The 24,274-nt window shown below is 39.1% G+C and overlaps 1 protein-coding gene across 5 annotated transcripts in view; it reads left to right on the top strand.

Annotated features, from left to right (window-relative positions):
- TINAG (tubulointerstitial nephritis antigen) overlaps positions 1-24,274 on the top strand; it is a 140,110-nt gene that overhangs the window by 103,502 nt on the left and 12,334 nt on the right. For 2 of the 5 annotated variants that reach the window (XM_065913223.1, XM_065913219.1), the window contains exon 11: positions 11,724-11,769. The exons of 1 other annotated variant lie outside the window; for it this stretch is intronic. In XM_065913223.1, coding sequence (XP_065769295.1) covers positions 11,724-11,769 — 46 coding nt within the window. Of the gene's footprint in view, positions 1-743; positions 2,659-11,723; positions 11,770-24,274 lie in introns of those variants that run through there. 2 more of the 5 variants (XM_065913220.1, XM_065913222.1) reach the window with 2 other exon arrangements.

The following is a 24,274-nucleotide window of genomic DNA, read 5'->3' as shown; positions in this document are numbered from 1 at the left end:
CTGCAGTCCACCAGGCTCCTCCCTCCATGGGATTTTCTAGGCAAGAGTAATGGAGTGGGGTGCCATTGCCTTCTCCGAGCCTCATAAGCTACCAACCTGCTTTTGTTTTATGATCAATGACAATTTTGTTATTTTATTTCAATGTTCATGCTTTTATATTTATGTTTTTACTGTTTCCCTTTACCTTAATCTCTCTATCTCCTTTTTCTTCTGGTCAACTGACTTTCAGACTTTAATAAGCATTTTGGGTGGTACTTCCTCCATGACAACCTCCCTGAACCATTCAGGTAAATGAGATGCTTCTCTATGCACATATTCCTACCTTAGTACTTGCCTTATGTTGATCATCTTTCGTTAGACTGTAAGCTCCCTGAACGCAGGATATTCTTTCATTGTGGACCAGTCACATAGCAGACCCTCTGTGAGTGCAGTTTTGTGTCATCTTCAAATGTGGCATTTCAAACCCTCATGCATTTGTTGTACTCTGGGGGATTCACCAATTCTGCTTTTTGAACATGAGGGTACATGCCTATGAATGTAATTAATGACTAACATAATTATTTTGTTCTTATTTAGAAAGTATGAAGGTTTTTAATAATCACAGTCTATATTAAGTCATAGTGTCATTTAAAGTGACACAGGAATCCCTTGTAACATTACAGACTGGATTAAAAATATCCAAGTATGGTACTCAGTATTTCTCTCTCTCTCTCTCTCTCTTTTTTTTTTTGGTTTTTCTACAGATTGCTGCCAATTCCTGGGGAAAGTCCTGGGGAGAGAATGGCTATTTTAGGATTCTTCGAGGAGTAAATGAGTCTGACATTGAAAAGCTGATTATCGCAGCTTGGGGCCAGCTGACAAGTGCAGATGAACCATAGCATATCATTAAATTTCCATCAGGCCAAGCATTCAAGTCCCCCTTTAAATTGAAATTAAGCCATGTAAGATTCTCTGTGACAGTGCAGTCTTGGCCTTTTCACCTTGTTATCACAACCTGCATGTTTTCTTGTTTCACCCCAGGCCCTAAGCTTTCCTTTATGTTGCTGAGAGTGTAAAAACACTAACAGAGGACAGCAGAGAGACTGAATGCCTTTTAAGTTCCCTAGTAGCCTTCATGTCCCTTGCATGACAATGTTCTTTTTGACTTTGATCATTTGCAAACAGTGTGATGGCATTTGTTTTAAAAGTTCATAGCGTTTGTTTGTGGAAATGACCCGGTTTCTCTCTTTGAGCAATGAGGATGTCAGACAACAAAAAGCACTGAAAACACCAGTTTGCCATCATTTACGATTATTTTCAGCCCAATAATGCTTTCTTAATTCCAACAGTGTTTATGATTTGCTAAAAGGCAGTGGAAATATATTGTTTCTCTCAGTAAGCTCACATTTTGGTTCTTTTCATTCATCTAAACTGAGCTTGCAATCTAACTCAAAGGGAGAGTCACTATCATAGGAAAGAACTGCTCTTTACCCTACTATATAATTGCTTATGATGTGGGGAAGATAACAAGCAACAAAAAAACTTAGATGCTGACAATGGAAGTACTGTCTTAATGTGTATGTGGGACACACACTCCTATTTTTGAAAACCAGTGCACTTGGTATAAAGTTTATTAAAATGAGCTGCAAAACTGTATTTGGCAAGATCACATATTTACCCGCTAAAACAGAAACCTGATGTCATGACTCAGAATGAATAAATACACTTTATCACAACCATTTCACAATTCGCTGCTGGAGATGCTAAAAATAAGCTCAGTTGTCACAAATTTGCATCTAATTTCAGTTCTCAATAGTCAGAGAAACAAAAATAGCCTCATCATCCTTGTTGGGAAGGGATGCAATCTTCTAATAATTCACTGACATCTTGAATGACAAATTAATAAATGAAGAAACAAAGCTGACCTGTCAGTGAGCCTGGCGGATTATAATGACAATGGTGGGGTACCCATGACCTTCACTTCTGGGCCTTCTATTGTCTGGATTTCCAGTGTAGAGCTCTCTTATGTGGTTGCATCCAACAATTCCCTGGTTAGATGAACCAGATGTGCTGAAAATGTGAGAACATGGAATACAAAATTGTGAAGTGCTGCTGTAATGGTTGTTTTCTCCATTAATCTCTGCTGTGTCATCAGAAGAGGCATCTATTCACTTAGTTCTCCCCTAGAAACCATACAGGAGTCTCATTCACCTTGTTGTGGTTGGTTGATGTGCATATATATATGCGTGTGTACATATGTGTATGTACACACATATATATGTTTGTATGTACATATATATATATAATGTAATATATAATATTACTCAGCCAAGAAAAAAGAAATAATGCCATTTGTAATAACAGATGTATTTAGAGATTATCATCCTAAGTGAAATAAATCAAATGGAGAAAGACAAATTCCATATGATATCACTTCTATGTCAAATCTAGAGAAATTATTTAAATGAACTTATTTACAAAACAGAAACAGACATAGAGATACAGAAGACAAATTTATGGTTACCAAAGTACAAAGTTGAGGAAGGGATAAATTAGAAGGTTGGGATTAACAGACATAAACTACTGTATGTAAAACAGATAAATAACAAGGACCTAATGTATAACACACAGAAGTATATTCAATATCTTGTAATAAACTATAATAATCAATTTTTTCTCATTCTTTTAACTTTAAAGAGCATATTTGGTTATATTTATTATCTGAAATCCCCAAGTTGGCCTTCAGAAAATAGTGATTGGCATCTTCCTTTGCCCACTAAGAAGTAAGTAGCTGTTTGTGGAATGGATTTGGCTGCTGACTAGACTGTGTCCTCCTATGCTGTGATTTTTCTTGGCCTGTAGGCGTACCCTACTCACCTTGGCCTGGACTGAGCAATGGGAAGAACCACACATTCAGTCCATGTGTCTTCAGGATTCCAGTCTCTGTTTACACATATGAGGTCTTATTATTTTGTGTTTAGAGCATAGGAGGGAAGAATTGTCCTTATGATCACATAACAGCCAGGACAATATGTCTTAGATTAGGTGACACTGTGAGTACTCAGACCTGGTTTTCTTCCTATTTAATTCAGAGTATGTGCCACTTATGTGCTCTTCATGGGTCTCAGCTGAAATCCATTACTTCGTCTAGTTTTTCCTGGAAAAAAGAGGAAATATTCCCAAGATAGCAGATTGAATTATAGCCTGGCTCCTCCACGCTGTTGAATCATGCTTCTTTCTTCAAGTGTCGTTAGAATACATAAGAAAGAAGTAGAGAAGATCTGGAAGATAGGACTCATGTCCTTTCAGGGTTCACAATGTTTGAGTCCCACCTGTTTGTATTCTAAACAAGAAAAAGGCTTCTCCAGGTTTTTAAAATTCATATTCATGAATTCTCTTTAAACCCTCAAATGGAATTATTAGTTGATATTCAATTAGAAAAAAAGGAAATGTCTCTAAGTGTTTGCAATAAGAGGAATAGAGTGAAAAGACTTGGTTGTGTAGGTGATGGAGGAGCAGAGAAGAGAATAAAGTATGCTGAGTCAGTCCAGGGACGCGCTGCAGAAGGAGGCTATCATAATCCCTAGACTGAGGGCTCAAAGTGAAGCAGTGGGTGACTGGGATCTGGGGACAGGTGTTTTCCTGCTGATAGATGGGAGCAGGACTGACCTGTTTGGTGAAAGCTGGAGTTATGAAAAGGCAAGGTGTTGCCAACTGTGCCACCTGAAGCAGAGAAGGAGACAAATACTAAAGCTTCTACCTGCTCAAACCTTCCAAACTCTCAACAGTGCCTCTCACTGGCTGATCTTGCTGAAAGAATGGATACAGGAGGTGATGAAATCAAGCTCTCATGGTTAAATTCCGCCCTTTACCAGATACAAAGAATAGGATGAGGATAAGGGACAAATGATAGAATAAGCAGAAAATACACTTTTGTTTCAGTCCATGTAGATACTGCAAACTAAGAGTTCATGAAGGCACAATTTATCATGGATTGATTACATTGGATCCCACCAAAAAAGATACCCCATGTCCAAAGGCAAAGGAGAAGCTCCAACAAGACAGTAGGAGGGGTGAAATCGCATTTAAAGTCAAACCCCATACCTGCCAGAGATGTTCAGAGGGTTCAAACAAAACCTTGCATGCACCAGGATCCAGAAACCCCACAGAGACCGAGCCAGACCCGCCTTTGAGTGTGTGAGTGTCTCCTGCAGAGGCATGGGGCAGCAGTGGCCTGCCGTGGGGAGGGGGGCCCGGGCTGCAGCAGACCTGGAACACGCAGCACATGGCATAGGCCCTCTTGGAGGAGGCCGCCATTGGCCCCACCATAGAGCCACTGGGCAGGTGACCCACAAACTGAAGAACAATTACACCAAAGAAATTCTCACACTGTTAAGGAAGTGCTAGGATCCACAATGGATTTCCCAACCTCGGCATCCTGCAAGGGGACTGAGAACCTCAAGGGAATTTGACTTTGGAGGCCAGTGGAATTTAATTACGGAACTTCCACAGGACTGGGGAAACAGATTCTTGGAGGGCACAGACAAAGGCTTGTGTGCACCAGGACCCAGGAGAAAGGAGCAGTGACCCCATAAAACACTGAGCCAGACTTGCCTGTGAGTGTCCAGGAGTCTCCTGCGGAGGCATGGGCACTGTCAGGGGCACTGAATACAACAGTGAGGGCATAAATCCTTTTGAAGGAGGCCACCATTACTGCCATTACCCCTACCATAGTTTGACCTCAGGCCAAGCAACAGGAAGGGAACACAGCTCCACCCAACAGATAATCAGATTAAAGATTTACCGAGCATGGGAGCATGGCCCTGCCCATCAGAAGAAGATCCAGTTCCCCCCACAGTCAGACTGTCCCATCAGGAAGCTTCCACAGGCCTCTAATCCTGTGAGATCAGACAGAATGAAAAGGACAAGCACAGAAAATTAACCAAACTGATCACATGGATCACAGCCTTGTCTAACCCAGTGAAGCTATGAACCATGCCATGTAGGGCCACTCAAGACAGACGGGTCATGGTGGAGAGTTCTGACAAAATATGGTCCACTGGAGAAGGGAATGGCAAACCACTTCAGTATTCTTGCCTTAAGAACCCCATGAACAGTGTGGAAACGCAAAAAGATATGACACTGAAAGATGAACTCCCCAGCTCAGTAGGTGCCCAATAAGTTACTGGAGAAGTGTCGAGAAATAGCTCCAGAAAGAAGAGATGGAGTCAAAGCAAAAACAATGCCCAGTTGTGGATGTGACTAGTGATGGAAGTAAAGTCTGATGCTATAAAGAACAATACTGCATGTGAACCTGGAATGTTATGTCCATAAATCAACGTAAATTGGAAGTGGTCAAAAAGGAGATGGCAAGAGTGAATATCAACATTTTAGGAATCAGTGAAACTGAAATGGACTGGAATGGGTGAATTTAATTCAGATGACCATTATATTTACTACTTTGGGCAAGAATCCTTTAGAAAAAATGGAGTAGCCCTCATAGTTGACAAAAGAGTCCAAAGTGTAACTCTTGGATGCAATCTCAAAAATGGCAGAATGGTATCTGTTCATTTCCAAGGCAAATCATACAATACCACAGTAATACAAGTCTATGCCCCAACCACTAATCCCAAAGAAGTTGAAGTTTATGATGGTCTACACGACCTTCTAGGACTAACATCCAAAAAAGATGTCCTTTTCATCATAGGGGACTGGAATGCAAAAGTAGAAAGTCAAGAAATGCCTGAAGTAACAGGCAAGCTTAGTTTTGGAGTACAAAATGAAGCAGGGCAAAGACTAGCAGAGTTTTGCCAAGAGAACGTACTGGTCCTAGCAAACACTCTTCCAACAACACAAGAGGCAACTCTACACATGGACATCACCAGATGTTCAATATTGAAATCAAATTCATTGTATTATTTGCAGCTGAAGATGGAGAAACTCCATAGAGTCAGCAAAAACAAGACTAGGGTCATGAACTCCTTATTGCAAAATTCAGACTTAAATGTAAGAATTTAGGGAAAATCACTAGACCATTCAAACTGAATGTGAGAGTTGCTCAGTTGTGTCTGACTCTTTGCAACCCACTGGGCTCTACAATCCATGCAACTTTCCAGGCCAGAATACTGGAGTGGATAGCTGTTCCTTTCTCCAGGGGATCTTTATAACCCAACGATCAAATCCATGTCTCCTGCATCGCAGGTGGATTCTTTATGAGCTGAGCCACCACAGAAGCCCAAGAATACTGGAGTGGGTAGCCTATCCCTTCTTTGGGGGATCTTTCTGACCCAGGAATCAAACCAGGGTCTCCTGTACTGGAGGCGAATTCTTCATCAACTGAGCTACCAGGGAAGTCAGATTTTCAGGTATGACCTAAATCAAATCCCTTATGATTATTCAGTGGAAGTGACAAATAGATTCAAGGGATTAGATCTGATAGACAGAGTGCCTGAAGAACTGTGGACGGAGGTTTGTGACATTGTACAGGAGGCGGTGATCAAAACCATCCCCAAGGGAATAAAAATGCAAAAAGACAAAATGATTGTCTGAGGAGTCTTTACAAACAGATGAGAAAAGAAGAGAATTGAAAGATAAAGGAGAAATGGGAAGAGTTCCAAAGAATAGCAAGGAGACATAAGAAAGCTTTCCTCAATGATCAATGCAAAGAAAAAGAGGAATACAGTTGAATGGGAAAGAATAGAGATCTCTTCAAGAAAATTAGAGATACCAAAGGAACATTTCATGCAAAGATGGGCACAATAAAGGACAGAAACTGTCCTAACAGAAGCAAAAGATATTAACAGGTGGCAAGAATACACAGAAGAACCACACAAAAAGATCTTAATGACCCAGACAGCCACGATGGTGTGATTGCTCACCTAGGACCAGACATCCTGGAGTGAGAAGTCAAATGGACCTTAGGAAACATCACTATGAGCAAAGCTAGTGGAGGTGATGAAACTCCAGCTAAGCTATTTCAAGTCCTAAAAGATGATGCTGTGAAAGTGCTGCACTCAATATGCCAGCAAATTTGGAAAATTCAGCAGTGGCCATAGGACTGGAAAAGGTCAGTTTTCATTCCAATCCCAAAGAAGGGCAATGCCAAAGAAGGCTCAAACTACCACACAATTACACTCATCTCATATGCTAGCAATGTAATGCTCAAAATTCTCCAAGCAAAGCTTCAACAGTATGTAAACCGTGAACTTCCAGATGTTAAAGATGGATTTGGAAAAGGCAAAGGAATCAGAGATCAAATTGGTAATATCCACAGGAGCATACAAAAAGCAAGAAAATTCCAGAAAAACATCTGCTTCGGCTTTATTGACTATGCCAAATCCTTTGGCTGTGTGGATCTCAAGAAACTGTGGAAAATTCTTAAAGAGATGGGAGCGACAGACCACCTGACCTGTTTCATGAGAAATCTGTGTGCCGGTCAGGAAGTAACAGTTAGAACTTGACATGAAACAATGGACTAGTTTCAAATTGGGAAAGGAGTACATCAAGGCTGTATATTGTCACCCTGTTTATTTAACTGATATGAAGAGTACATCATGAAAATGTTGGGCTGGATGAAGCACAAGCTGGAACTAAAGAGCCTCTTGATGAAAGTGAAAGAGGAAAGTGAAAAAGCTGGCTTAAAACTCAGCATTCAAAAAATGAAGATCATGGCATCCAGTCCCATCACTTCATGGTAAATAGATGGGAAACAATGGAAACAGAAACAGACTTTCTTTTCTTGGGCTCCAAAATCACTGTAGACAGTGACTGCAGGCATGAAATTAAAAGACGCTTGTTCCTTGGAAGAAAAGCTATGACAAAGTCCGTATAGTCAAAGCTATGGTTGTTCTAGTTGTCAAGTATGGATGTGAGAATTGAAACATAAAGAAAGCTTGTGAAAGTCACTCAGTCCTGTCCTACTTTTTGTGACCTCATGGACTATATAGTCCATGGAATTCTTCAGGCCAGAATACTGGGGTGGGTAGCTGTTCCTTTTCCAGGGGATTTTTCCAGCCCAGGGATCAAACCCAGTTCTTCTGCATTACAAGCTGATTCATGACCAGCTGAGCCACCAGGAAAGCCCATGAACGCTTAGCAGCAAAGAATTGATGCTTTTGAACTGTGGTGTTGGAGAAGACTCTTGAGGGTCCCTTGGACAGCAAGGAGATCCAACCAGTCCATCCTAAAGGAGATCAGTCCTGAATATTCATTGGAAGGACTGATGTGGAAACTGAAACTCCAATACTTTGGTGACTTGATGCAAAGAACTGGCTCATTGGAAAAGACCCTGATGCTGGGAAAGATTGAAGGCAGGTGGAGAAGGGGACAACAGAGGATGAGATGGTCGGATGGCATCACTCACTCAATGGACATGAGTTTGAGTAGACTCTGGGAGTTGGTGATGGGCAGGGAGGCCTGGCGTGCTGCAGTCCGTGGGTCGCAAAGTGTCGGACACGATTGAGTGACTGAGCTGAAAGGGCGTACAGACATTTCTCTCCCCAGAGGTATCTATGAAGCAGGGAAATCAGGCCAGAACCGTCAGAAATGGTGTGACTGAATGAAGGGGAAAGCTCTTCCATCTTCAGTAGTGAGCACTAATATACATCGTTTTGTTTAGATATTTAAAGTAAATGTTTAGTTGGTGGGTAACCCCAATAAAGTGAGTTTTCTCCCAAGAACCACTAGTCACAACCTCATTGGTTAGAATTACTGCAGCTGGAAATAACTTTTTCCTCTATCATTCATTCCCTGGTCCCCTGTTTGTAACCTCCACCCCCTATACAATTAACTAAGTCTGTTTCTTCTGAGATTATAAAAAAGTGTCAGTTATATAGAATACAAGATTTATCTTGGGTTATACCCACAATTTAAAGTGTTCCCAGGTTACAGTTAGGACACTGGGAAGTTCTACTGTAGCAGTGACACCTGGCAAAGTGACACCTGCCTGGCTCTGTCCTCACTCACCTGGCCAGGTGCTCATTGTGGGGACCGGCAGGTACTGCTGTATACAATCTACAGTTGCATACAATGGTTCATTGTATGCAACATACACATTGTACACAACATGTATCATTATATACAATGGATCATCATAGTGACAAAAAATTATTAAGTCCATCTAAGAAAGAAGTGGAAAGTTTTATTTTTAAGCAGTTTTGAAGATTATAACCCAGTAATCTCAGAAAACTCTGAGAGCACTTCCACCTGTTAGAAGTCAAGGCACAGTTGTATAAATATTTTTGAGGCACAAGCCTGTATGTCAAATGATGTGTTATTGGCATATACATAATCAGATCTAGCACCATCATGGTGTGTCATATGACCCCGTGCAGGATCAAGAAGGAATGGACCTTTTAAAGAGTTTTGTCATTGATGTTAAAACAGTGTTGCTCTTTATGGTTGAGCAAGTCTTCCTGCCTGTGGGGGAGGTCTGACTGATGAATAAAGCAGATATACAATGTGCAGTATGGGGTGAGGAGGCCAAAGGGCAAAGTTTTGTTTAAATTTCTCTGGTCTTGCCATAAAAGTGTGACTTATTTCATAATTGTATAGTACAGGTATATGATATGTACCATTGTATATAATGGTTCATTGTATACAACCTACACAACATTGTACATAGCATGTACAGTTGTGTACAATGATTCCATGCATGTCCACAGCCCTTTCTCTTAAAAATCCTCATTAAATATATGTCCACAGCCCTTTTCTCTTAAAAATCCTCATTAAATAAGACACATTATCAATTCTATATTTATTCAGTATACGTGGGGAATTGGTTTTAGGAGCTCCTACAGATACCCAAGTCTGCAGACACTCAAGTCCCTTTTATGCACAAAGTAGCGTGATTCAGTGCTGACAGTTGGCCCTCCTTATCCATGGGTTTCACATTTTCAGACTCAACTATATGTATTATTTCAAAAACTACTGTTTTATAAAATAGTGTATATAGTCATTTTGTATTTTATATACACATATACTAGATATTATATAGCTATATAAATTATATGATATATATATATAAAACAAAATGACCCAAGAAGAAATAAATAGGCAGAGAAAGCACTAACCAAGAAATAAATAGGTTTTCTAAATTTTACTGCATGAAATTTATAACGTTATTCCACAAAAGACACAACTGAAACAATAAGGAAAATGAAGAGATGAAGTAAATGAGAAAATATTTGCAGCATACTAAGCAATAGAAATATATATTTTCCTATTTCATATGCTTTCATATTACTAAAAATATTAGTTTATATTATAGCATTACTATCATTCTTTTAATTTTTCTGGATATGTATTTATTTCTCACTTTTCCTCCTTAATATCCTTTATCCTTTACACATTTTTTCTCTTTTCTTAAACTTATCAAGGATTTGTCTATTTCATTTTCCTTTTCAAAGAAGCAATTGTGGTTTTTCATATTTTCTTCTGCATCATTGTTTTCTATATAGCTATAGTTAATAGCTGTTACCATCTTTGTTATCTTCTTCCTAATTTCTTTGCAATTCTTCTGAATATTTTTTCTAACTTCTTAAAGTAAACCCTTAACTCATTAATTCTGAGCTTTTCTGGTGTTCTAATTTAAGTATTTATGTATGATGCTCTCTAAATGATGCTTCTCAGTATAATCATGGCTTCCTTTCACTCTTTATAATTCTAATTACTTGTTTTTTTTTTTTAAAGACACACATTTTCTATTAAGTGGAACCTCAAGAAAAGTTGCATCAATTGCAGTTATATTTTACTTCTCATGTACTCTCTTAGCTCATCTCTATTCCGTGAGTTTACAAATGCAATGTAGAACTAACTTAATCGCATAGTATGTCAACTATATGGTTTAGTAACTAGTTGTTTTGATGTATTTTGCATTGCAAGAAACACGTTTCAATATTTAGGTCTCTAATACATATTTGAAGCTGGAACATTCACAGCAGGCTAGCTCTCAGATGTATTTACTTATGAAAGTCATATTTCCAGGGAGAACTTCTCTCTGTGGCCAGGCCATTAAGTGAGGGAACACGGATGATCCAAACAAGTCTCTGAAGCTTTTTTTCCCCACTCTTTCATTTCAAGTGACAAGATTCTCTTTTTGAAGAGCCATTCACTATGAGATCCCTCCCTTCTTAGCCTGCTAGTTTCCTTCAGATAAAGAAAATAGAGTAGCAGAAAAGCCAAGCATGCTATAAATGATTTTGCATTAAAAAATTCATTTCTGATTTTGTAGTATGTTGTGTTTCTCTAAAATATTTTGGCATTTGGTATGTTGAATTCACAGGTACATTCCCAGTAAAGAGATATTTGTGCACAGGAATAAAATTTTATTCTTACCATTGCAAATGCCAGTGATAATTGTCATTTGCAATCTCTTTAGCATTTACCCAACTCTGTCTAATTTATACTTTTGATTCATGAATTAATACAGCACAAGGTATCTTTCCTTGGAAATGTATTAATTTCAAACAGAAGCAACTCCATTGTAGGAAAAAACCCCTTTTGACTATTTGTCAGATACTTGACATATGTATATGACATGCATATGAACAGTGCTTTAAAGTATTATAGAATAATTAAGATGATTATGCAATGAAGTAATAAAAATAGCATTTTTCTATTTTAGTGTAGTTTGGAGGAGTGCCTGTGAAATATAGTTGACCTCTGAAAATGTAGGGGTTAAGAGCTCTGACTCTCTGGGAAGTCAAAATTCTGTGTATAACTTTACAGTTGGTCTTCATTTCCAGGGTTCTGGTTCCACATCCATGGATTCAACCAATTGTGGATCAGGTAGTAAGTATTGAAGAAAATCTCTGTATAAGAGGACCTACGCAGTTCAAAACCATATGGTTCAAGGTACAACTGCACAGTAAAACTAGTCTTAATTCTCCATGTGAATATCAAATTATCAAGTAAAGCAGCTTTGAGACCTCTGAGAAGTTACTAAATGTCTATTGCTTCTTGGGGGGTCATGTTCAACTAAGTAAACATATTCATCATACCTACATTCATTGAGCCTTTGTTATATACTGAGTGATAATGACAAGTGCTGTTCAGAGTCTCCACTTCACTTAACAGGTGGTTCACACAGCTCCAGGAGATATAATTTAAAGAGGACACAGGCTCTTTTAATGACAGGACAACTTTCTCCTCATCTTAAGGTGACAGCAGGTGCAGTGAAGGCAAAAGGGAGGGAACACGGATGACCCAAACAAGTCTCTGAAGCTTTTTTCCCCCACTCCTGACTCCCAATCCTGCACCGTGGCTAAGGGTGGGCAGCTTGCCTCAGAGTGGTTCTGTGTAAGGCCAGTGTCCATATTTTCTGATCCAACCATTAGGGTGTCTAGACAGATATCTACACGTGTGCTTAGGGAGATCATGTGATCTTCTATTTGACATCATGATGGCTCTGGAGAATCTACTACTCAAGGATGCTATGTGAATAAATGTTTCTAAATAGAACAGACACTCCTTTAGTTTTCAAGTTATCCTTCAAGGACTACCTAGGACAGGGGGAGAAAAGAGATTTCCAAGTTCCAGATAGAAACTGGAGGTAAACACACATCATCTCACTTTAGGAGATGGAAATGGATATCTGTGTCTTCCAGGATCATCTAGACTTCTTGCAGTGGGAGGAAAATTTCAACATTCACTTGTTGTCAATGGTTTCAATAATCTGACATTGTCTATGGTGGGAATGTGCACATGTGTACACATATGTAGACGCAGACACACTTGGTCTTTTTGGAACTTTGGAGATAGGAGTCTCTTTCACGTCCAAGTTTGGAAGTTTGTTACTTAAATAGAAATTTATTGAGAGTCTGTTCTGTATTAGACTCTGTGTCAGGCACCAGGGATATCTGGGGCAAAAAAGTAAGACCTAGGCTCTCCTTTCAGAAATGTGCTTTTTAGTCTGTCATGAAAAAATTTCCAGGGACTTCTCTGGTGGTCCAGTGGTTAAGAATTTGCCTTGCAATGCAGGGGACATAGGTTTGATATCTGTTTCAGTTCAGTTCAATTTAGTCTCTCAGTTGCGTCTGACTCTTTGTGACTCCATGGACTGCAGCACACCAGGCTTCCTTTCCACCACCAACTCCCAGAGCTTGCTCAAACTCATGCCCATTGAGTCGGTGATGCCATCCAACCATCTCATCCTCTTCCGTCCCCTTCTCCTCCTGCCTTCAATCTTTCCCAGCATCAGAATCGTTTCCATTAAGTCAGTTCTTCACATCAAGTGGCCAAAGTTTTGGGGCTTCAGGTTTAGCATCGGTCCTTCCAATGAATATTCAGGACTGATTTCCTTTAGGATGGACTGCTTGGATCTCCTTGCTGTTCAAGGGACTCTCAAGAGTCTTCTCCAACACCACCAGTTCAAAAACATCAATTCTTCAGCGCTCAACTTTCTTTATGGTCCAACTCTCACATCCATACATGACTACTGGAAAAGCCATAGCTTTGACTAGATGAAGCTTTGTCAGCAAAGCTTTTTAAGATGCTATCTAGGTTTGTCACAGCTTTTCTTCCAAGGAGCAAGCATCTTTTAATTTCATGACTGCAAGGTACTAAGATATCACGTGTCCCTGAGCAACTAAGCCCACAAGTCACAAGTAAAGTCTGTACACAGAAACAAAAGATCCCTCATGATGCAAGGAAGATCTGCATGTTGCAACTATAATGTGGGCAAATGAAGAAATAAGTAAATATTAAAAATAGATATTCAGTGCATAATTACAATAATTTATGAGGAATGTTTTGAAGGGAATTTCCACAAGACTAGAAGCTGTAACAGGAGGAATTGGTCTAGTTCAGGGTGTTGGCAGGTAAACAGCTTTTCAGGAGGAATATTTAGGTTAGTCCCCAAAGGAAAAGTAGGAGTAGACTAGAGAGAGTCACACTTGGGTGGCAAATGAGAAATGCTGCCTGGATGAAGCACAAGCTAGCATCAAGATTGCTGGGAGAAATATCAATAACCTCAGATATGCGGATGACACCACCCTTATGGCAGAAAGTGAAGAAGAACTAAAGAGCCCCTTGATTAAAGTGAAAGAGGACAGTGAAAATGTTGGCTTAAAATTAAATATTCAGAAAACTAAGACCATGGCATCCGGTTCCATCACTTCGTGGCAAATAGATGCGGAAACCGTGGACACAGTGAGGTACTTTATTTTTTGTGCTCCAAAATCACTGTAGATGGTGACTGCAGCCATGAAATTAAAAGACACTTACTCCTTGGAAGAACAACTATGACCAACCTAAACAGCACATTAAAAAGAAGAGACATTAATTTGCCAACAAAGGTTCATCTAGTCAAGGCTATGGTTTTTCCAGTGGTCGTGTATGATGTGAGAGTTGGACTATAAAGAAAGCTGAGCACTGAAGAATTGACGCTTTTGAGCTGTGGTGTTAGAGAAGACTCTTCAGATTACCTCTGACTGCAAGGAGATCCAACCAGTCCATCCTAAAGGAGATCGGTCCTGGGTGTTCATTGGAAGGACTGATGTTGAAGCTGAAACTCCAATACTTTGGCCACCTGATGCAAAGAACTGACTCATTTGATGAGATCCTGATGCTGGGAAAGATTGAGGTGGGAGAAGAAGGGGATGGAAGAAGATGAGATGGTTGGATGTCATCACCAACTCAATGCACATGAGTTTGAGTAAACTCCGGGAGTTGGTGATGGACAGGGAAGCCTGGTGGGCTGCGATTCATGAGGTCTCAAAGAGTCGGACACGACTGAGCAACTGAATTGAACTAAACTGAAGAAAGACCTGTGGGCGGGGGTGGCGAGTAACCTCAGAAGAGTTAAGAAGAGGCTCTTTTGCAAGTGAGTGAGTGAGATAAGGGTGGTAGGGAGGTAGGTGATAAGTAAATTGTATAAGACAGTTGGAATGATGTTAGAGAACTTTGCCTTTATCCCCAAAGCCATGATGAGGGGAGACTATTAAAATTTTTTGAAAAGTCCTGCTGGCTTAAGAGTTGATTGAGGAGGGCAAGACAAGAGATAAGGCTCCCACTAATCAAGTGGTTGATTAAGAAGCTTGGGGCTAGATGTAGTGGTGATTTAGACCAGGAAATGGAGAAGAGAAATGTCCTGTTTGGCAAAGTGTTTAGGTTATAAGATTATCAGGACTTAATTTAAAACCCATGATGAGGAGCAAGAAAGAGAGGATTCCAGAAGGATTCCAAACGTTTGGGTTATTAAACCAAGTTAAAGCTCAGGGATTTTCAGAGGGAAACTTGAAGTTACTAACCTCCATCCCTAGTTCTTCATGCACTCTGTCTCCAGATCTAATCCCTTGAATTTATTCGTCACCTGTACTGTATCATCATAAGGGATGTGACTTAGATCACACCTGAACAGCTTAGTGGTGTTCCCTACTTTCTTCAATATAAGCCTGAAGTTTACAATATGGAGGTCATAATCTGAGCCACAGTAGGCTCTGGGTTTTGTTTTTGCTGACTGTAGAGAGCTTCTCCATCTTCAGCTGCAAAGAACATAATCAATCTGATTTGATATTGACTGTCTGGTGATGTCCATGTGTAGAATCATATTTTGGGTTGATGGAAAAGGGTGTTTTCTATGACCAACATGTTCTCTTGACAAATCTCTGTTAGTTGAGGAAAAAAGAAAAGTGAAAGCTAAGGGATAAAGGAAAAGATACACCCAAGTAAATGCAGAGTGCCAGAGAATAACAAGGAGTGATAACAAGGCCCTGTTAAATGAACAATGCAAAGAAATAGAATAAAACAACAGAATAGGTAAGAAAATTGGAAATATCATGGGAACATTTCATGCTAGGATAAGCATGATAGAGGAGAGAAATGGTGAGGACCTAAAAGAAGTAGAAGAGATCAAGAAGAGGTGGCAAGAACACACAGAAGACAAGGCTGTGTATTTATTATCACCCTGCTTATTTAACTTATATGCAGAGTACATCAAGAAAAATGCCAGACTGAATGAATCAAAAGCTGGAATCAAGGTTGTGGGAGAAATATCAATAACCTCAGATGTGCAGTTGATACCACTCTAATGGCAGAAAGTGAAGAAGAGCTAAAGAACCTCTTGATGGGATGAAAGAGGAGGGTGAAAAAGCTGGCTTGAAACTCAACATTCAAGAAACTAAGATCATGGCATCTGGTCTCATCATTTCATGGCAGACAGAAGGGGAAATAGTGGAAACAGTAACAGATTTTATTTTCTTGGACTCCAAAATCATTGTGGATGGTGGTTTCAGCCATGAAATTAAGACACTTGCTCCTTGGAAGTAAAGCTGTGACAAATCTAGACAGTGTATTTAAAGCAGAGACATCACTTCACCAACAAAGATCCACATAGTCAAAGCTATGGTTTCCCTAGTAGCCATATACGGATGTGAAATTTGGACCATAAAAAAGACCAAGTGCTGAAGAACTGATACTTTCAAATTGTGGGGTGCTGAAAAAGACTCTTGAGAGTCCCTTGGACAGCAAGGAGACCCAACCAGTCCATCCTAAAGGAAATCAATCCTGAATATTCATTGTAAGGACTGATGCTGAAGCTCCAATACTTTGGCTACCTGATGTGAAAAGCCAACTCATTGGAAAACAGCCTGATTCTGGGAAAGATTGGAGGCAAGAGGAAAAGGAGACAACAGAGGATGAGATGGCTGGATGGCATCACTGGCCCAATGGACATGAGTTTGAGCAAACTCTGGGAGGTAGTGGAGGACAGAGGAGCCTGATGTGTTGCAGTCCATGTGGTCTCAAAAATCCGACATGACTTAGTGACTGAAAAATAATAACAAACCTTGAATCTATCCTAGAAATACTGCTTTCAAGGCAAAAGTTAGCTGGATGTAAATTTTTATGTCTCAGCACTTTTGGTATCTAATTCAACAGATCTTTTGAATGACTACTCTGTTGCTAAGTATTGAGAACAGTTCTCTCACTGTAGGGGTTCAAAAATGGACTTAGTTTTGTGGTTCAAACAGGCTGGAATAAGGGAGAATAGAGGACATAGGAGAAGGGCAGATGCATCTAGACGGCATGATCATGAAAACCTTTTATGGGGAAGTTACCTAATAGTATTCACAAATCAGCCAGGTGAATGAAGAAGGGAAGAACATTTTAGGAAAAGAAAACAGCCTGTTCAAAAGGGAGATATAAATATTCTCAATGTAATAGTATAGCTGAAAGAAAAATAAACTGGCCAAAGTGCAGTGGGGTGGGATGTGATGTGATGGGAGGTAGACCAAGGTGATTTTGGGAAACAGCAGAGAACAAACCCATGTGGACCATGAAGGCCATAATATAGAGCTTAGATTTTATTCTCATTGTGGTGGGAAGGCATAAAGAAACTATTACCTCTTTAATTTCTGTGTGGAAAATGAGTTGAAGAAAAATCAAAATGAAGAAGGAAACAGTAAGGAGGTTATAGCTACAGAGCCAGTGACAGGTTGGGGATGCTCAGATCAGGGCAGTGACTGAAGAGTCGAGGGTGATGAGTAGCAGGGAGGAAAAGATGTGCTCCTGTGATTGTGGAAGACTTTTATCTTCTTTTCCAATTGAAGTACAGCTGATTTACAATGTTGTGTTAACTTCTGCTGTGCAGCAAAGTGATTCAGATAGATATACATGTATACATATATATATATACAGTTTTTAATATCCTTTTCCATTATGATTTATTATAGAATATTGAATATAGTTCCCTGTGCCATGCAGTAGGACTTTGTTGTTTATTCACTCTCTATATAAAAGCTCACATCTGCTAACCTCAACCTCCCACTCCACCCATTCCCCACCCACTCTCACCTTTGGCAAACCAGTCTGTTCTCCATGTCTGTGCTTCTATTTCTGTTACATAAGTTCTTTTGTGTCCTTTTTCAGACTCCACATGTAAGTGATGTCAGGGATATTTACATTGTTTCCATGTCTTTGTTATTGTAACTAGTGCTGCTATGAACATAGGGGTGAATCTTTTTTTTTTTTTTTTTGAATGATAGTTTTGTCCGAGTACATACCCAGGAGTGGGATTGCTGGATCATATGGTAATTCTGTTTTTAGTTTTCTGAGGAACCTCCATATTGTTTTCCACAGTAGCTACAATAACTTATATTTGCAGAGAATTTTAGATCTTTCAGATCTTTCCCTGGCCAGCTGAGCTGATGGTAGTGTCATTCACTGAGATGTGGAAGAATCAGGAAAAAAGCAGCTTTGAAATAAAAACAAGAGTTCACACTTAGGTATGCTAAATGGATATGACTCTAAGGCTCCCATAGTTCTAAAGTGACATAAGAGAGACCATAAACATCTCTTATATAACAAACAGGTACAGGGAAATATCAAGAGTGGCTTCCAAGTTTGAATAAATTGGCTATTCATCAACAAGCATAGGCTAAACATCTGTTTGGAAGAATCATTACATTAGTCCAAAATGAAATGGACTGGAGAATGACAATGAGACTGACATCTCATTGAATAGAGGGATGCTCCTGCTGGAGACCAAACTGGAGAATGAGCATCATGTCTGCATGTGATATGGACAAATGCCAATCAGTTCAGTTCAGCCGCTCAGTCGTGTCCAACTCTTTGCAACCCCATGAACTGCAGCACGCCAGGCTTCCCTGTCCATCAACAACTCCTGGAGCTTACTCAAACTGATGTCCATTGAGTCAGTGATGCCATCCAATCATCTCATCCTGTTGTCCCCTTCTCCTCCTCCCTTCAGTCTTTCCCAGCATCAGGGTCTTTCCAAATGAGTCAGTTCTTCACATCAGGTGGCCAAAGTACTGGAGTTTCAGCTTCAGCATCAGTCCTTCTAATGAATATTCAGGACTGATTTCCTTTAAGATTGACTGGTTGGATCTCCTTGCAGTCCAAGGAACTCTCAAGAGTATTCTCCAGTATCACAGTTCAAAAGCATCAATTCTTCAGTGCTCAGCTTTCTTTATAGTCCATCTCTCACATCCATACATGACAATTGGAAAAACCATAGCTTTGACCAGACAGACCTTTGGTGGTAAAGTGATATCTCTGCTTTTTCATATGCTGTCTAGGTTTGTCATAGCTTTTCTTCCAAGGAGCAAGCATCTTTTAATATCATGACTATAGTCACTATCTGGAGTGATTTTGGAGCTCAAAAAAAAAAAAAAAAGTTTGCCACTGTTTCCACTGTTTCCCCATCTATTTGCCATGAAGTGATGGGACCGGATACCATGATCTTAGTTTTCTGAATGTTGAGTTTTAAGCCAACTTTTTCACACTCCTCTTTCATTTTCATCAAGAGGCTCTTTAGTTCTTTGTCAGTGATGAAGTCCAAATACCCTTCTCCCTTCCTCTCATCATGCAATGCTCCAAGGAAGGCTAAATAAGTCTTGGGAATTAACTATGCCCCAGAAAGCAATCGGGAATAAATCCTCAGTTAACTAGTTTTGAAATAGAAATGACTATCTATACCAAGACATGAGTTTGAGCAAGCTCCAGGAGATGGTGAAGGACAGAGAGACCTGGCATGCTGCAGTTCATGGGGTTGCAAAGAGTCAGACATGACTGAGCGACTGATCAACAACAAGAATTTACTTATATGATATTATTTTCCCATAATATTGGATGGGCAATTAAAGTAAAAATTGAACAATATTACAAAAATACTAAAAATGTTCTATATGTATGTATGTGTATGCGTATATGTATATATATAGATTGTGTGTGTGTGTGTAAAGCATATTCTCTTCATAGTTGATTAGAATTTTCTTGAGGGAGAAAATTTTGTATCCTCAATTGTGCTAACGTAATGCTTGTTCCAAACAGATATTTAGTATATGCTTGCTAATGAATAGCCAACATTTTAAAGTGCAGATAGTAAAAAAAGTAATGCAAAATTTTGGCGAATATTCCAGTGGCCAAGTTTAGTATCTGCAATGTCTGTAGAGTGAAATAATTCTGATGAATTGAAGTCCTAAGAAGAGAAGAAATCAATAAAAATTGAATTTCAATAGCACCAGGAATTTGAGTTTGATAGAACTTCAGAAAATGCAAATACACAAAGATACTTAAATTTAGATGATTCTTTCCTTGCCTACATATACAATTGGCCTCTAGTACATAAACTCTAAGTATCCTTTTGAAATTTGGGCAAACATAAAAGTCTAAAACTGAGCATTTCTACTATTTCCTGTCTAAAGAATTCTAAGTCAACTGCAAATATCTGATTTTAAAAAGGAAAATAAAAGAAAAAGCAAACTTATGAAACTCTGTGTTTCTTCATTCATATAAACACTAAGTAAAATAGCAGAACAGCATGAGTTCTGCCTTTTGACTTTGTAATGCTCTGTATGAAACCTAATTTAGACTTGGGAAAAATTATATCATCACCAGGACTAGCTTTATACTTAAAGCATTAATGAGAAATGAAGGACTTTTCAGTGATGTGTAAAGAAAAGGTCCTTAGAAATGGAGGTGTAATAAAAGATGAAAAGACTTTGATTTTGGCTCTGTGGGGGAGTTGGGAGATCATTCAAAGAAAGCATTACTTATTGTGTTAATTACCTAGTGGGATCATCAAAATTCTTCTACATCTTTCCAGCACCACTCTCTTCTGTTCTTCCACTTTTATTTTGGGAATAAATTTGAACTTCTGAATAGGTTCTATGGTTTGAGTCACTTAAGAATTCATAAAGCAGACAGTGCAAACATGCAAAAAAAAAAATTGTGGGCATTTTACAAATGTGTGACATTTTATGCTTCTCCTGTATTATTATAATTTGAACTCTATTGATAAACTATTTAAAAACCCAACTGAGAATGATGAGTAGAGAAAAGGCTCTGCTGAAATTAATACCATTTTTTGGTGGTAATTCATATAATTATGTGTATCTATTTCTCTCTGTGTGTGTGTTTGTGTGTGTGCATTTATTTCTTAAGGAACCAGCCACTAATACACTAATCAATTGTACTAATATATTTTAATGCATGACACATGAAAATAGGAAAACACTTCACTTTAAAAACTTTGATGTGAAATTTTTGTATATAAAGATGCCAAGACATTTTCTTCCTGCAGAATTAAACATGGCTACTACAGTACCATCATTTATTTTTGGGGGGGGGGGGTGGTAGACAATTTTTATTAAATAAAACTTAGATCATTAAATGCCATCAAACTAAATTTTCCTCCATTTTTGGAAGATGATCACATGAAATTATTGTTTTTACACACTAGAAAGCCACCTCAAATTTGGATGAGATAGAATATTAATTGGTTAATAAAACAGAGATGGCAATGGGTCAACAGGATCCAGAGCCTAAATGGCAACCTATTTTCTATCTCATATCTTCATTGCTCTTTTCTCCACATCTTGAGCTTTGACTTCATCACATGCCACTTAAAAATGAGCAGAACTTTATCCCCATAACAAAGGAAGCAGTCACTGGGTGATTTTAAGTTGACATCATCTTAACTGGCTTCAGAGAAGTGCTGATACTGTTGGTTCAGCATTAGCAACACCTAGAAACTTGTTAGAAATGCAAACACCAGGATTGCCCTCCAGACCTACTGACTCAGAAGCTCTGCCCCTGGGCTTCCCCTCAATCTATGCCTTACCATATTGTCCAGGTAACACTAAAGTGTGCCAAATTTTTAGAGAAACACTGCTCTGAAGGAAAGAAAGACTGTCTCTTTCACTCTACATGAATGTCAGGGAAGGACTCTTACTGGTTTAGTTTCAATTACATTCAAACTCTTAGATAGATGACTAGAACCAGGGATGTAGAAAGCTGTAATGAGCTTGGTTAAGTATATGTTCACACCCCTGGCCAGGAGAATGAGATTCTGTGTTTGGGAGTTCCTCCAGACCACAGAGTGGAAGCAGAGAAAGAGGATATTCCCCCGAATACAGAGTGCTGTTACCTAATAAAGGAGCAATGCATGCAAAGGTGAAGGAAACGCAGATTTGTATCTTGTAATAACCTACAATGAAAAGAATATACGTATATATGTATAGCTGAGTCACTTTGCCTACACTGGAAACTAACACAATGTTGTAAATCAACTATATTTCAATTTAAAAAGCAAAATATATAAGACTATTAAAAATGATATTGGATCTTCTTCTCCATTTCAAAGATAACCCTAGTTTAATGTTTATCTCATACATTTCCTTTAAAAATTCAATGGAACATGCACATATGCTATCAATTCCATCTTATCAATTGGCTTGAAAAGCATAAGTCATGAATTATCAGCTTGTATGTTGTCACTGTGGAAAATACAACACATAAAATTTAAATGATTTGTTCAAGGTTATTCGTCTAATGATAGAGTCAAAACTAGATTACAGTGTACAAAATGGCAACTCAGGAAATATACTCAGCCTGTCAGATGTGACGGACATACTAGCAAACCAAGATTTTGCTGATAAGAAAGGGAACTCTGCTCATTGCTATGTGGCAGGCTGGATTGGAGGGGAGTTTGGGGGAGAATAGATACATGTATATGTAAGGCTGACTCACTCTGCTGTGTGCCTGAAACTATCACAACATTGTTAATTGGCTATCTGTTAGTTGCTCAGTTATGCCCAACTCTTTGCAACCTCATGGACTGCAGCCTGCCAGGATCCTCTGTCCATGGAATTCTCCAGGAACCAACACTGGGGTAGGTAGCTGTTGCTTTCTCCAGGGGATCTTCTCAACCCAGGGATTTACCATCTGAGTTATAAGAGAAGTCCCTGTTTATACTCCAGTATAAAATAAAAAGGTTTAAAAAAAGATTTTGTTGATAAGATCTCATGGTCACAATATCTGGGTAATAATGTTCTTCCCTTCACCTGGCTGTTTACCTTTTTTGCAGCTCAAACCCTGTAGGAAAGAGAGAAAAGACTAGACACAAATTTGATTAATTTGACAAGACAAAATAATATGTCTTTATTGAATGAAGGATGGCTTCTACAATAAGCTACCTGGAAATAACATTTGATCAACTTTTACAAATAAAATGTGAAAGCTCAGAAGCCAATATTAAAGGAAAGCAAATAAACTTTAACATTGTGCCTTGAGTCTGAAAAGTTCAATTCTGAAAGTGTAGAAAGCAGTGTGCTTCATTAACCATTCCACTGTCAAACAGTTTGTTTTTCAACTAATCCCAGAGATACTCACTCTTTGAAGAACATAATTTTAAAAGTCTACTTTGATTTCATTATCAAACAACTACAACTAAATTATGTGAACACCTTTAACTTTACATTTTAAAAATTAAACTTGCTTCAGAACTTCTTCCCAAGGAAATACCTGAGAAACAAGGAACTATGGGTAATTCGCATGAAAAAAAAATATATAGTGCATGGTTAGTATTTTAATTTTTTTTCTTTTTGTTCTAGATATGTTTACAAATAAGAGTGACATTTTTGCACAGGTGTAACGATCATCTGCCATTCAGAAATTTCTAAAATCTCTTAAACATGTACCGACTTTTCTACAGCCTTATTGAGTGGTGCCTTCCCAAGACAGAATGTCTCCCAATTGCCTCCTCCATCTTCCTTTACACTAGGGCCAAACAGATGATCCACTTTCTACAGTGAAAGAAGACTTCCCTGGACTCTGGTTTGAATTTTCTCTAGAGGAAGAAAGAGTTTCAACATGTAAAATACACTGCTGACTCTTGATTTTAAGATTGACAATATTTAGAATTGACAGGTCTGTTTGGTGTCTGGGACTGGCAGTGGGTAAGGTGACAGCATCTCAGATTAAGAATCCCAGTTGTGGCAGAGCCAATATTGTCCTGACACATCACCATCTCAGGCTTCTTCTGGAGTCAGAGACGTTCTGACAATGGAGTTCAAAGCCCAATAATTCTTAAAGCTTCCAATGTGAATCCATAAAACTTCCCCGCCCCCACCCCCCTTTTCTTGCTTATACTAGCTTCCCTTCCAGCTCATTTGGTAAATAATCTGCCTGCAATACAGGAGACCCAGGTTAGATTTCTGGGTTGGGAAGATCCCCTGGAGAAGGAAATGACAACCCACTCCAGTATTCTTGCCTGGAGAATTCCATGGACAGAGGAGCCTGGCAGGCTACAGTCCATGGGATTGCAAGAGTTGGACACGACTTAGTGACTAGACCACAACCACACTAGTTAAGATGGATTCTATTGACAGAAGCTAAGGACTCTGACGGAGAAGGCAATGGAACACCACTCCAGTACTCTTGCCTGGAGTATCCCAGGGATGGGGGAGCCTGATGGGCTGCCATCTATGGGGTCACACAGAGTCGGACACGACTGAAATGACTTAGCAGCAGCAGCAAGAACTCTGAACAAGACAAA

This window comes from Muntiacus reevesi, chromosome 20, assembly GCF_963930625.1.
Source record: "Muntiacus reevesi chromosome 20, mMunRee1.1, whole genome shotgun sequence".
In the NCBI taxonomy this organism is placed as follows: domain Eukaryota; kingdom Metazoa; phylum Chordata; class Mammalia; order Artiodactyla; family Cervidae; genus Muntiacus; species Muntiacus reevesi.
This window is presented reverse-complemented; position numbering and strand designations above follow the sequence as displayed.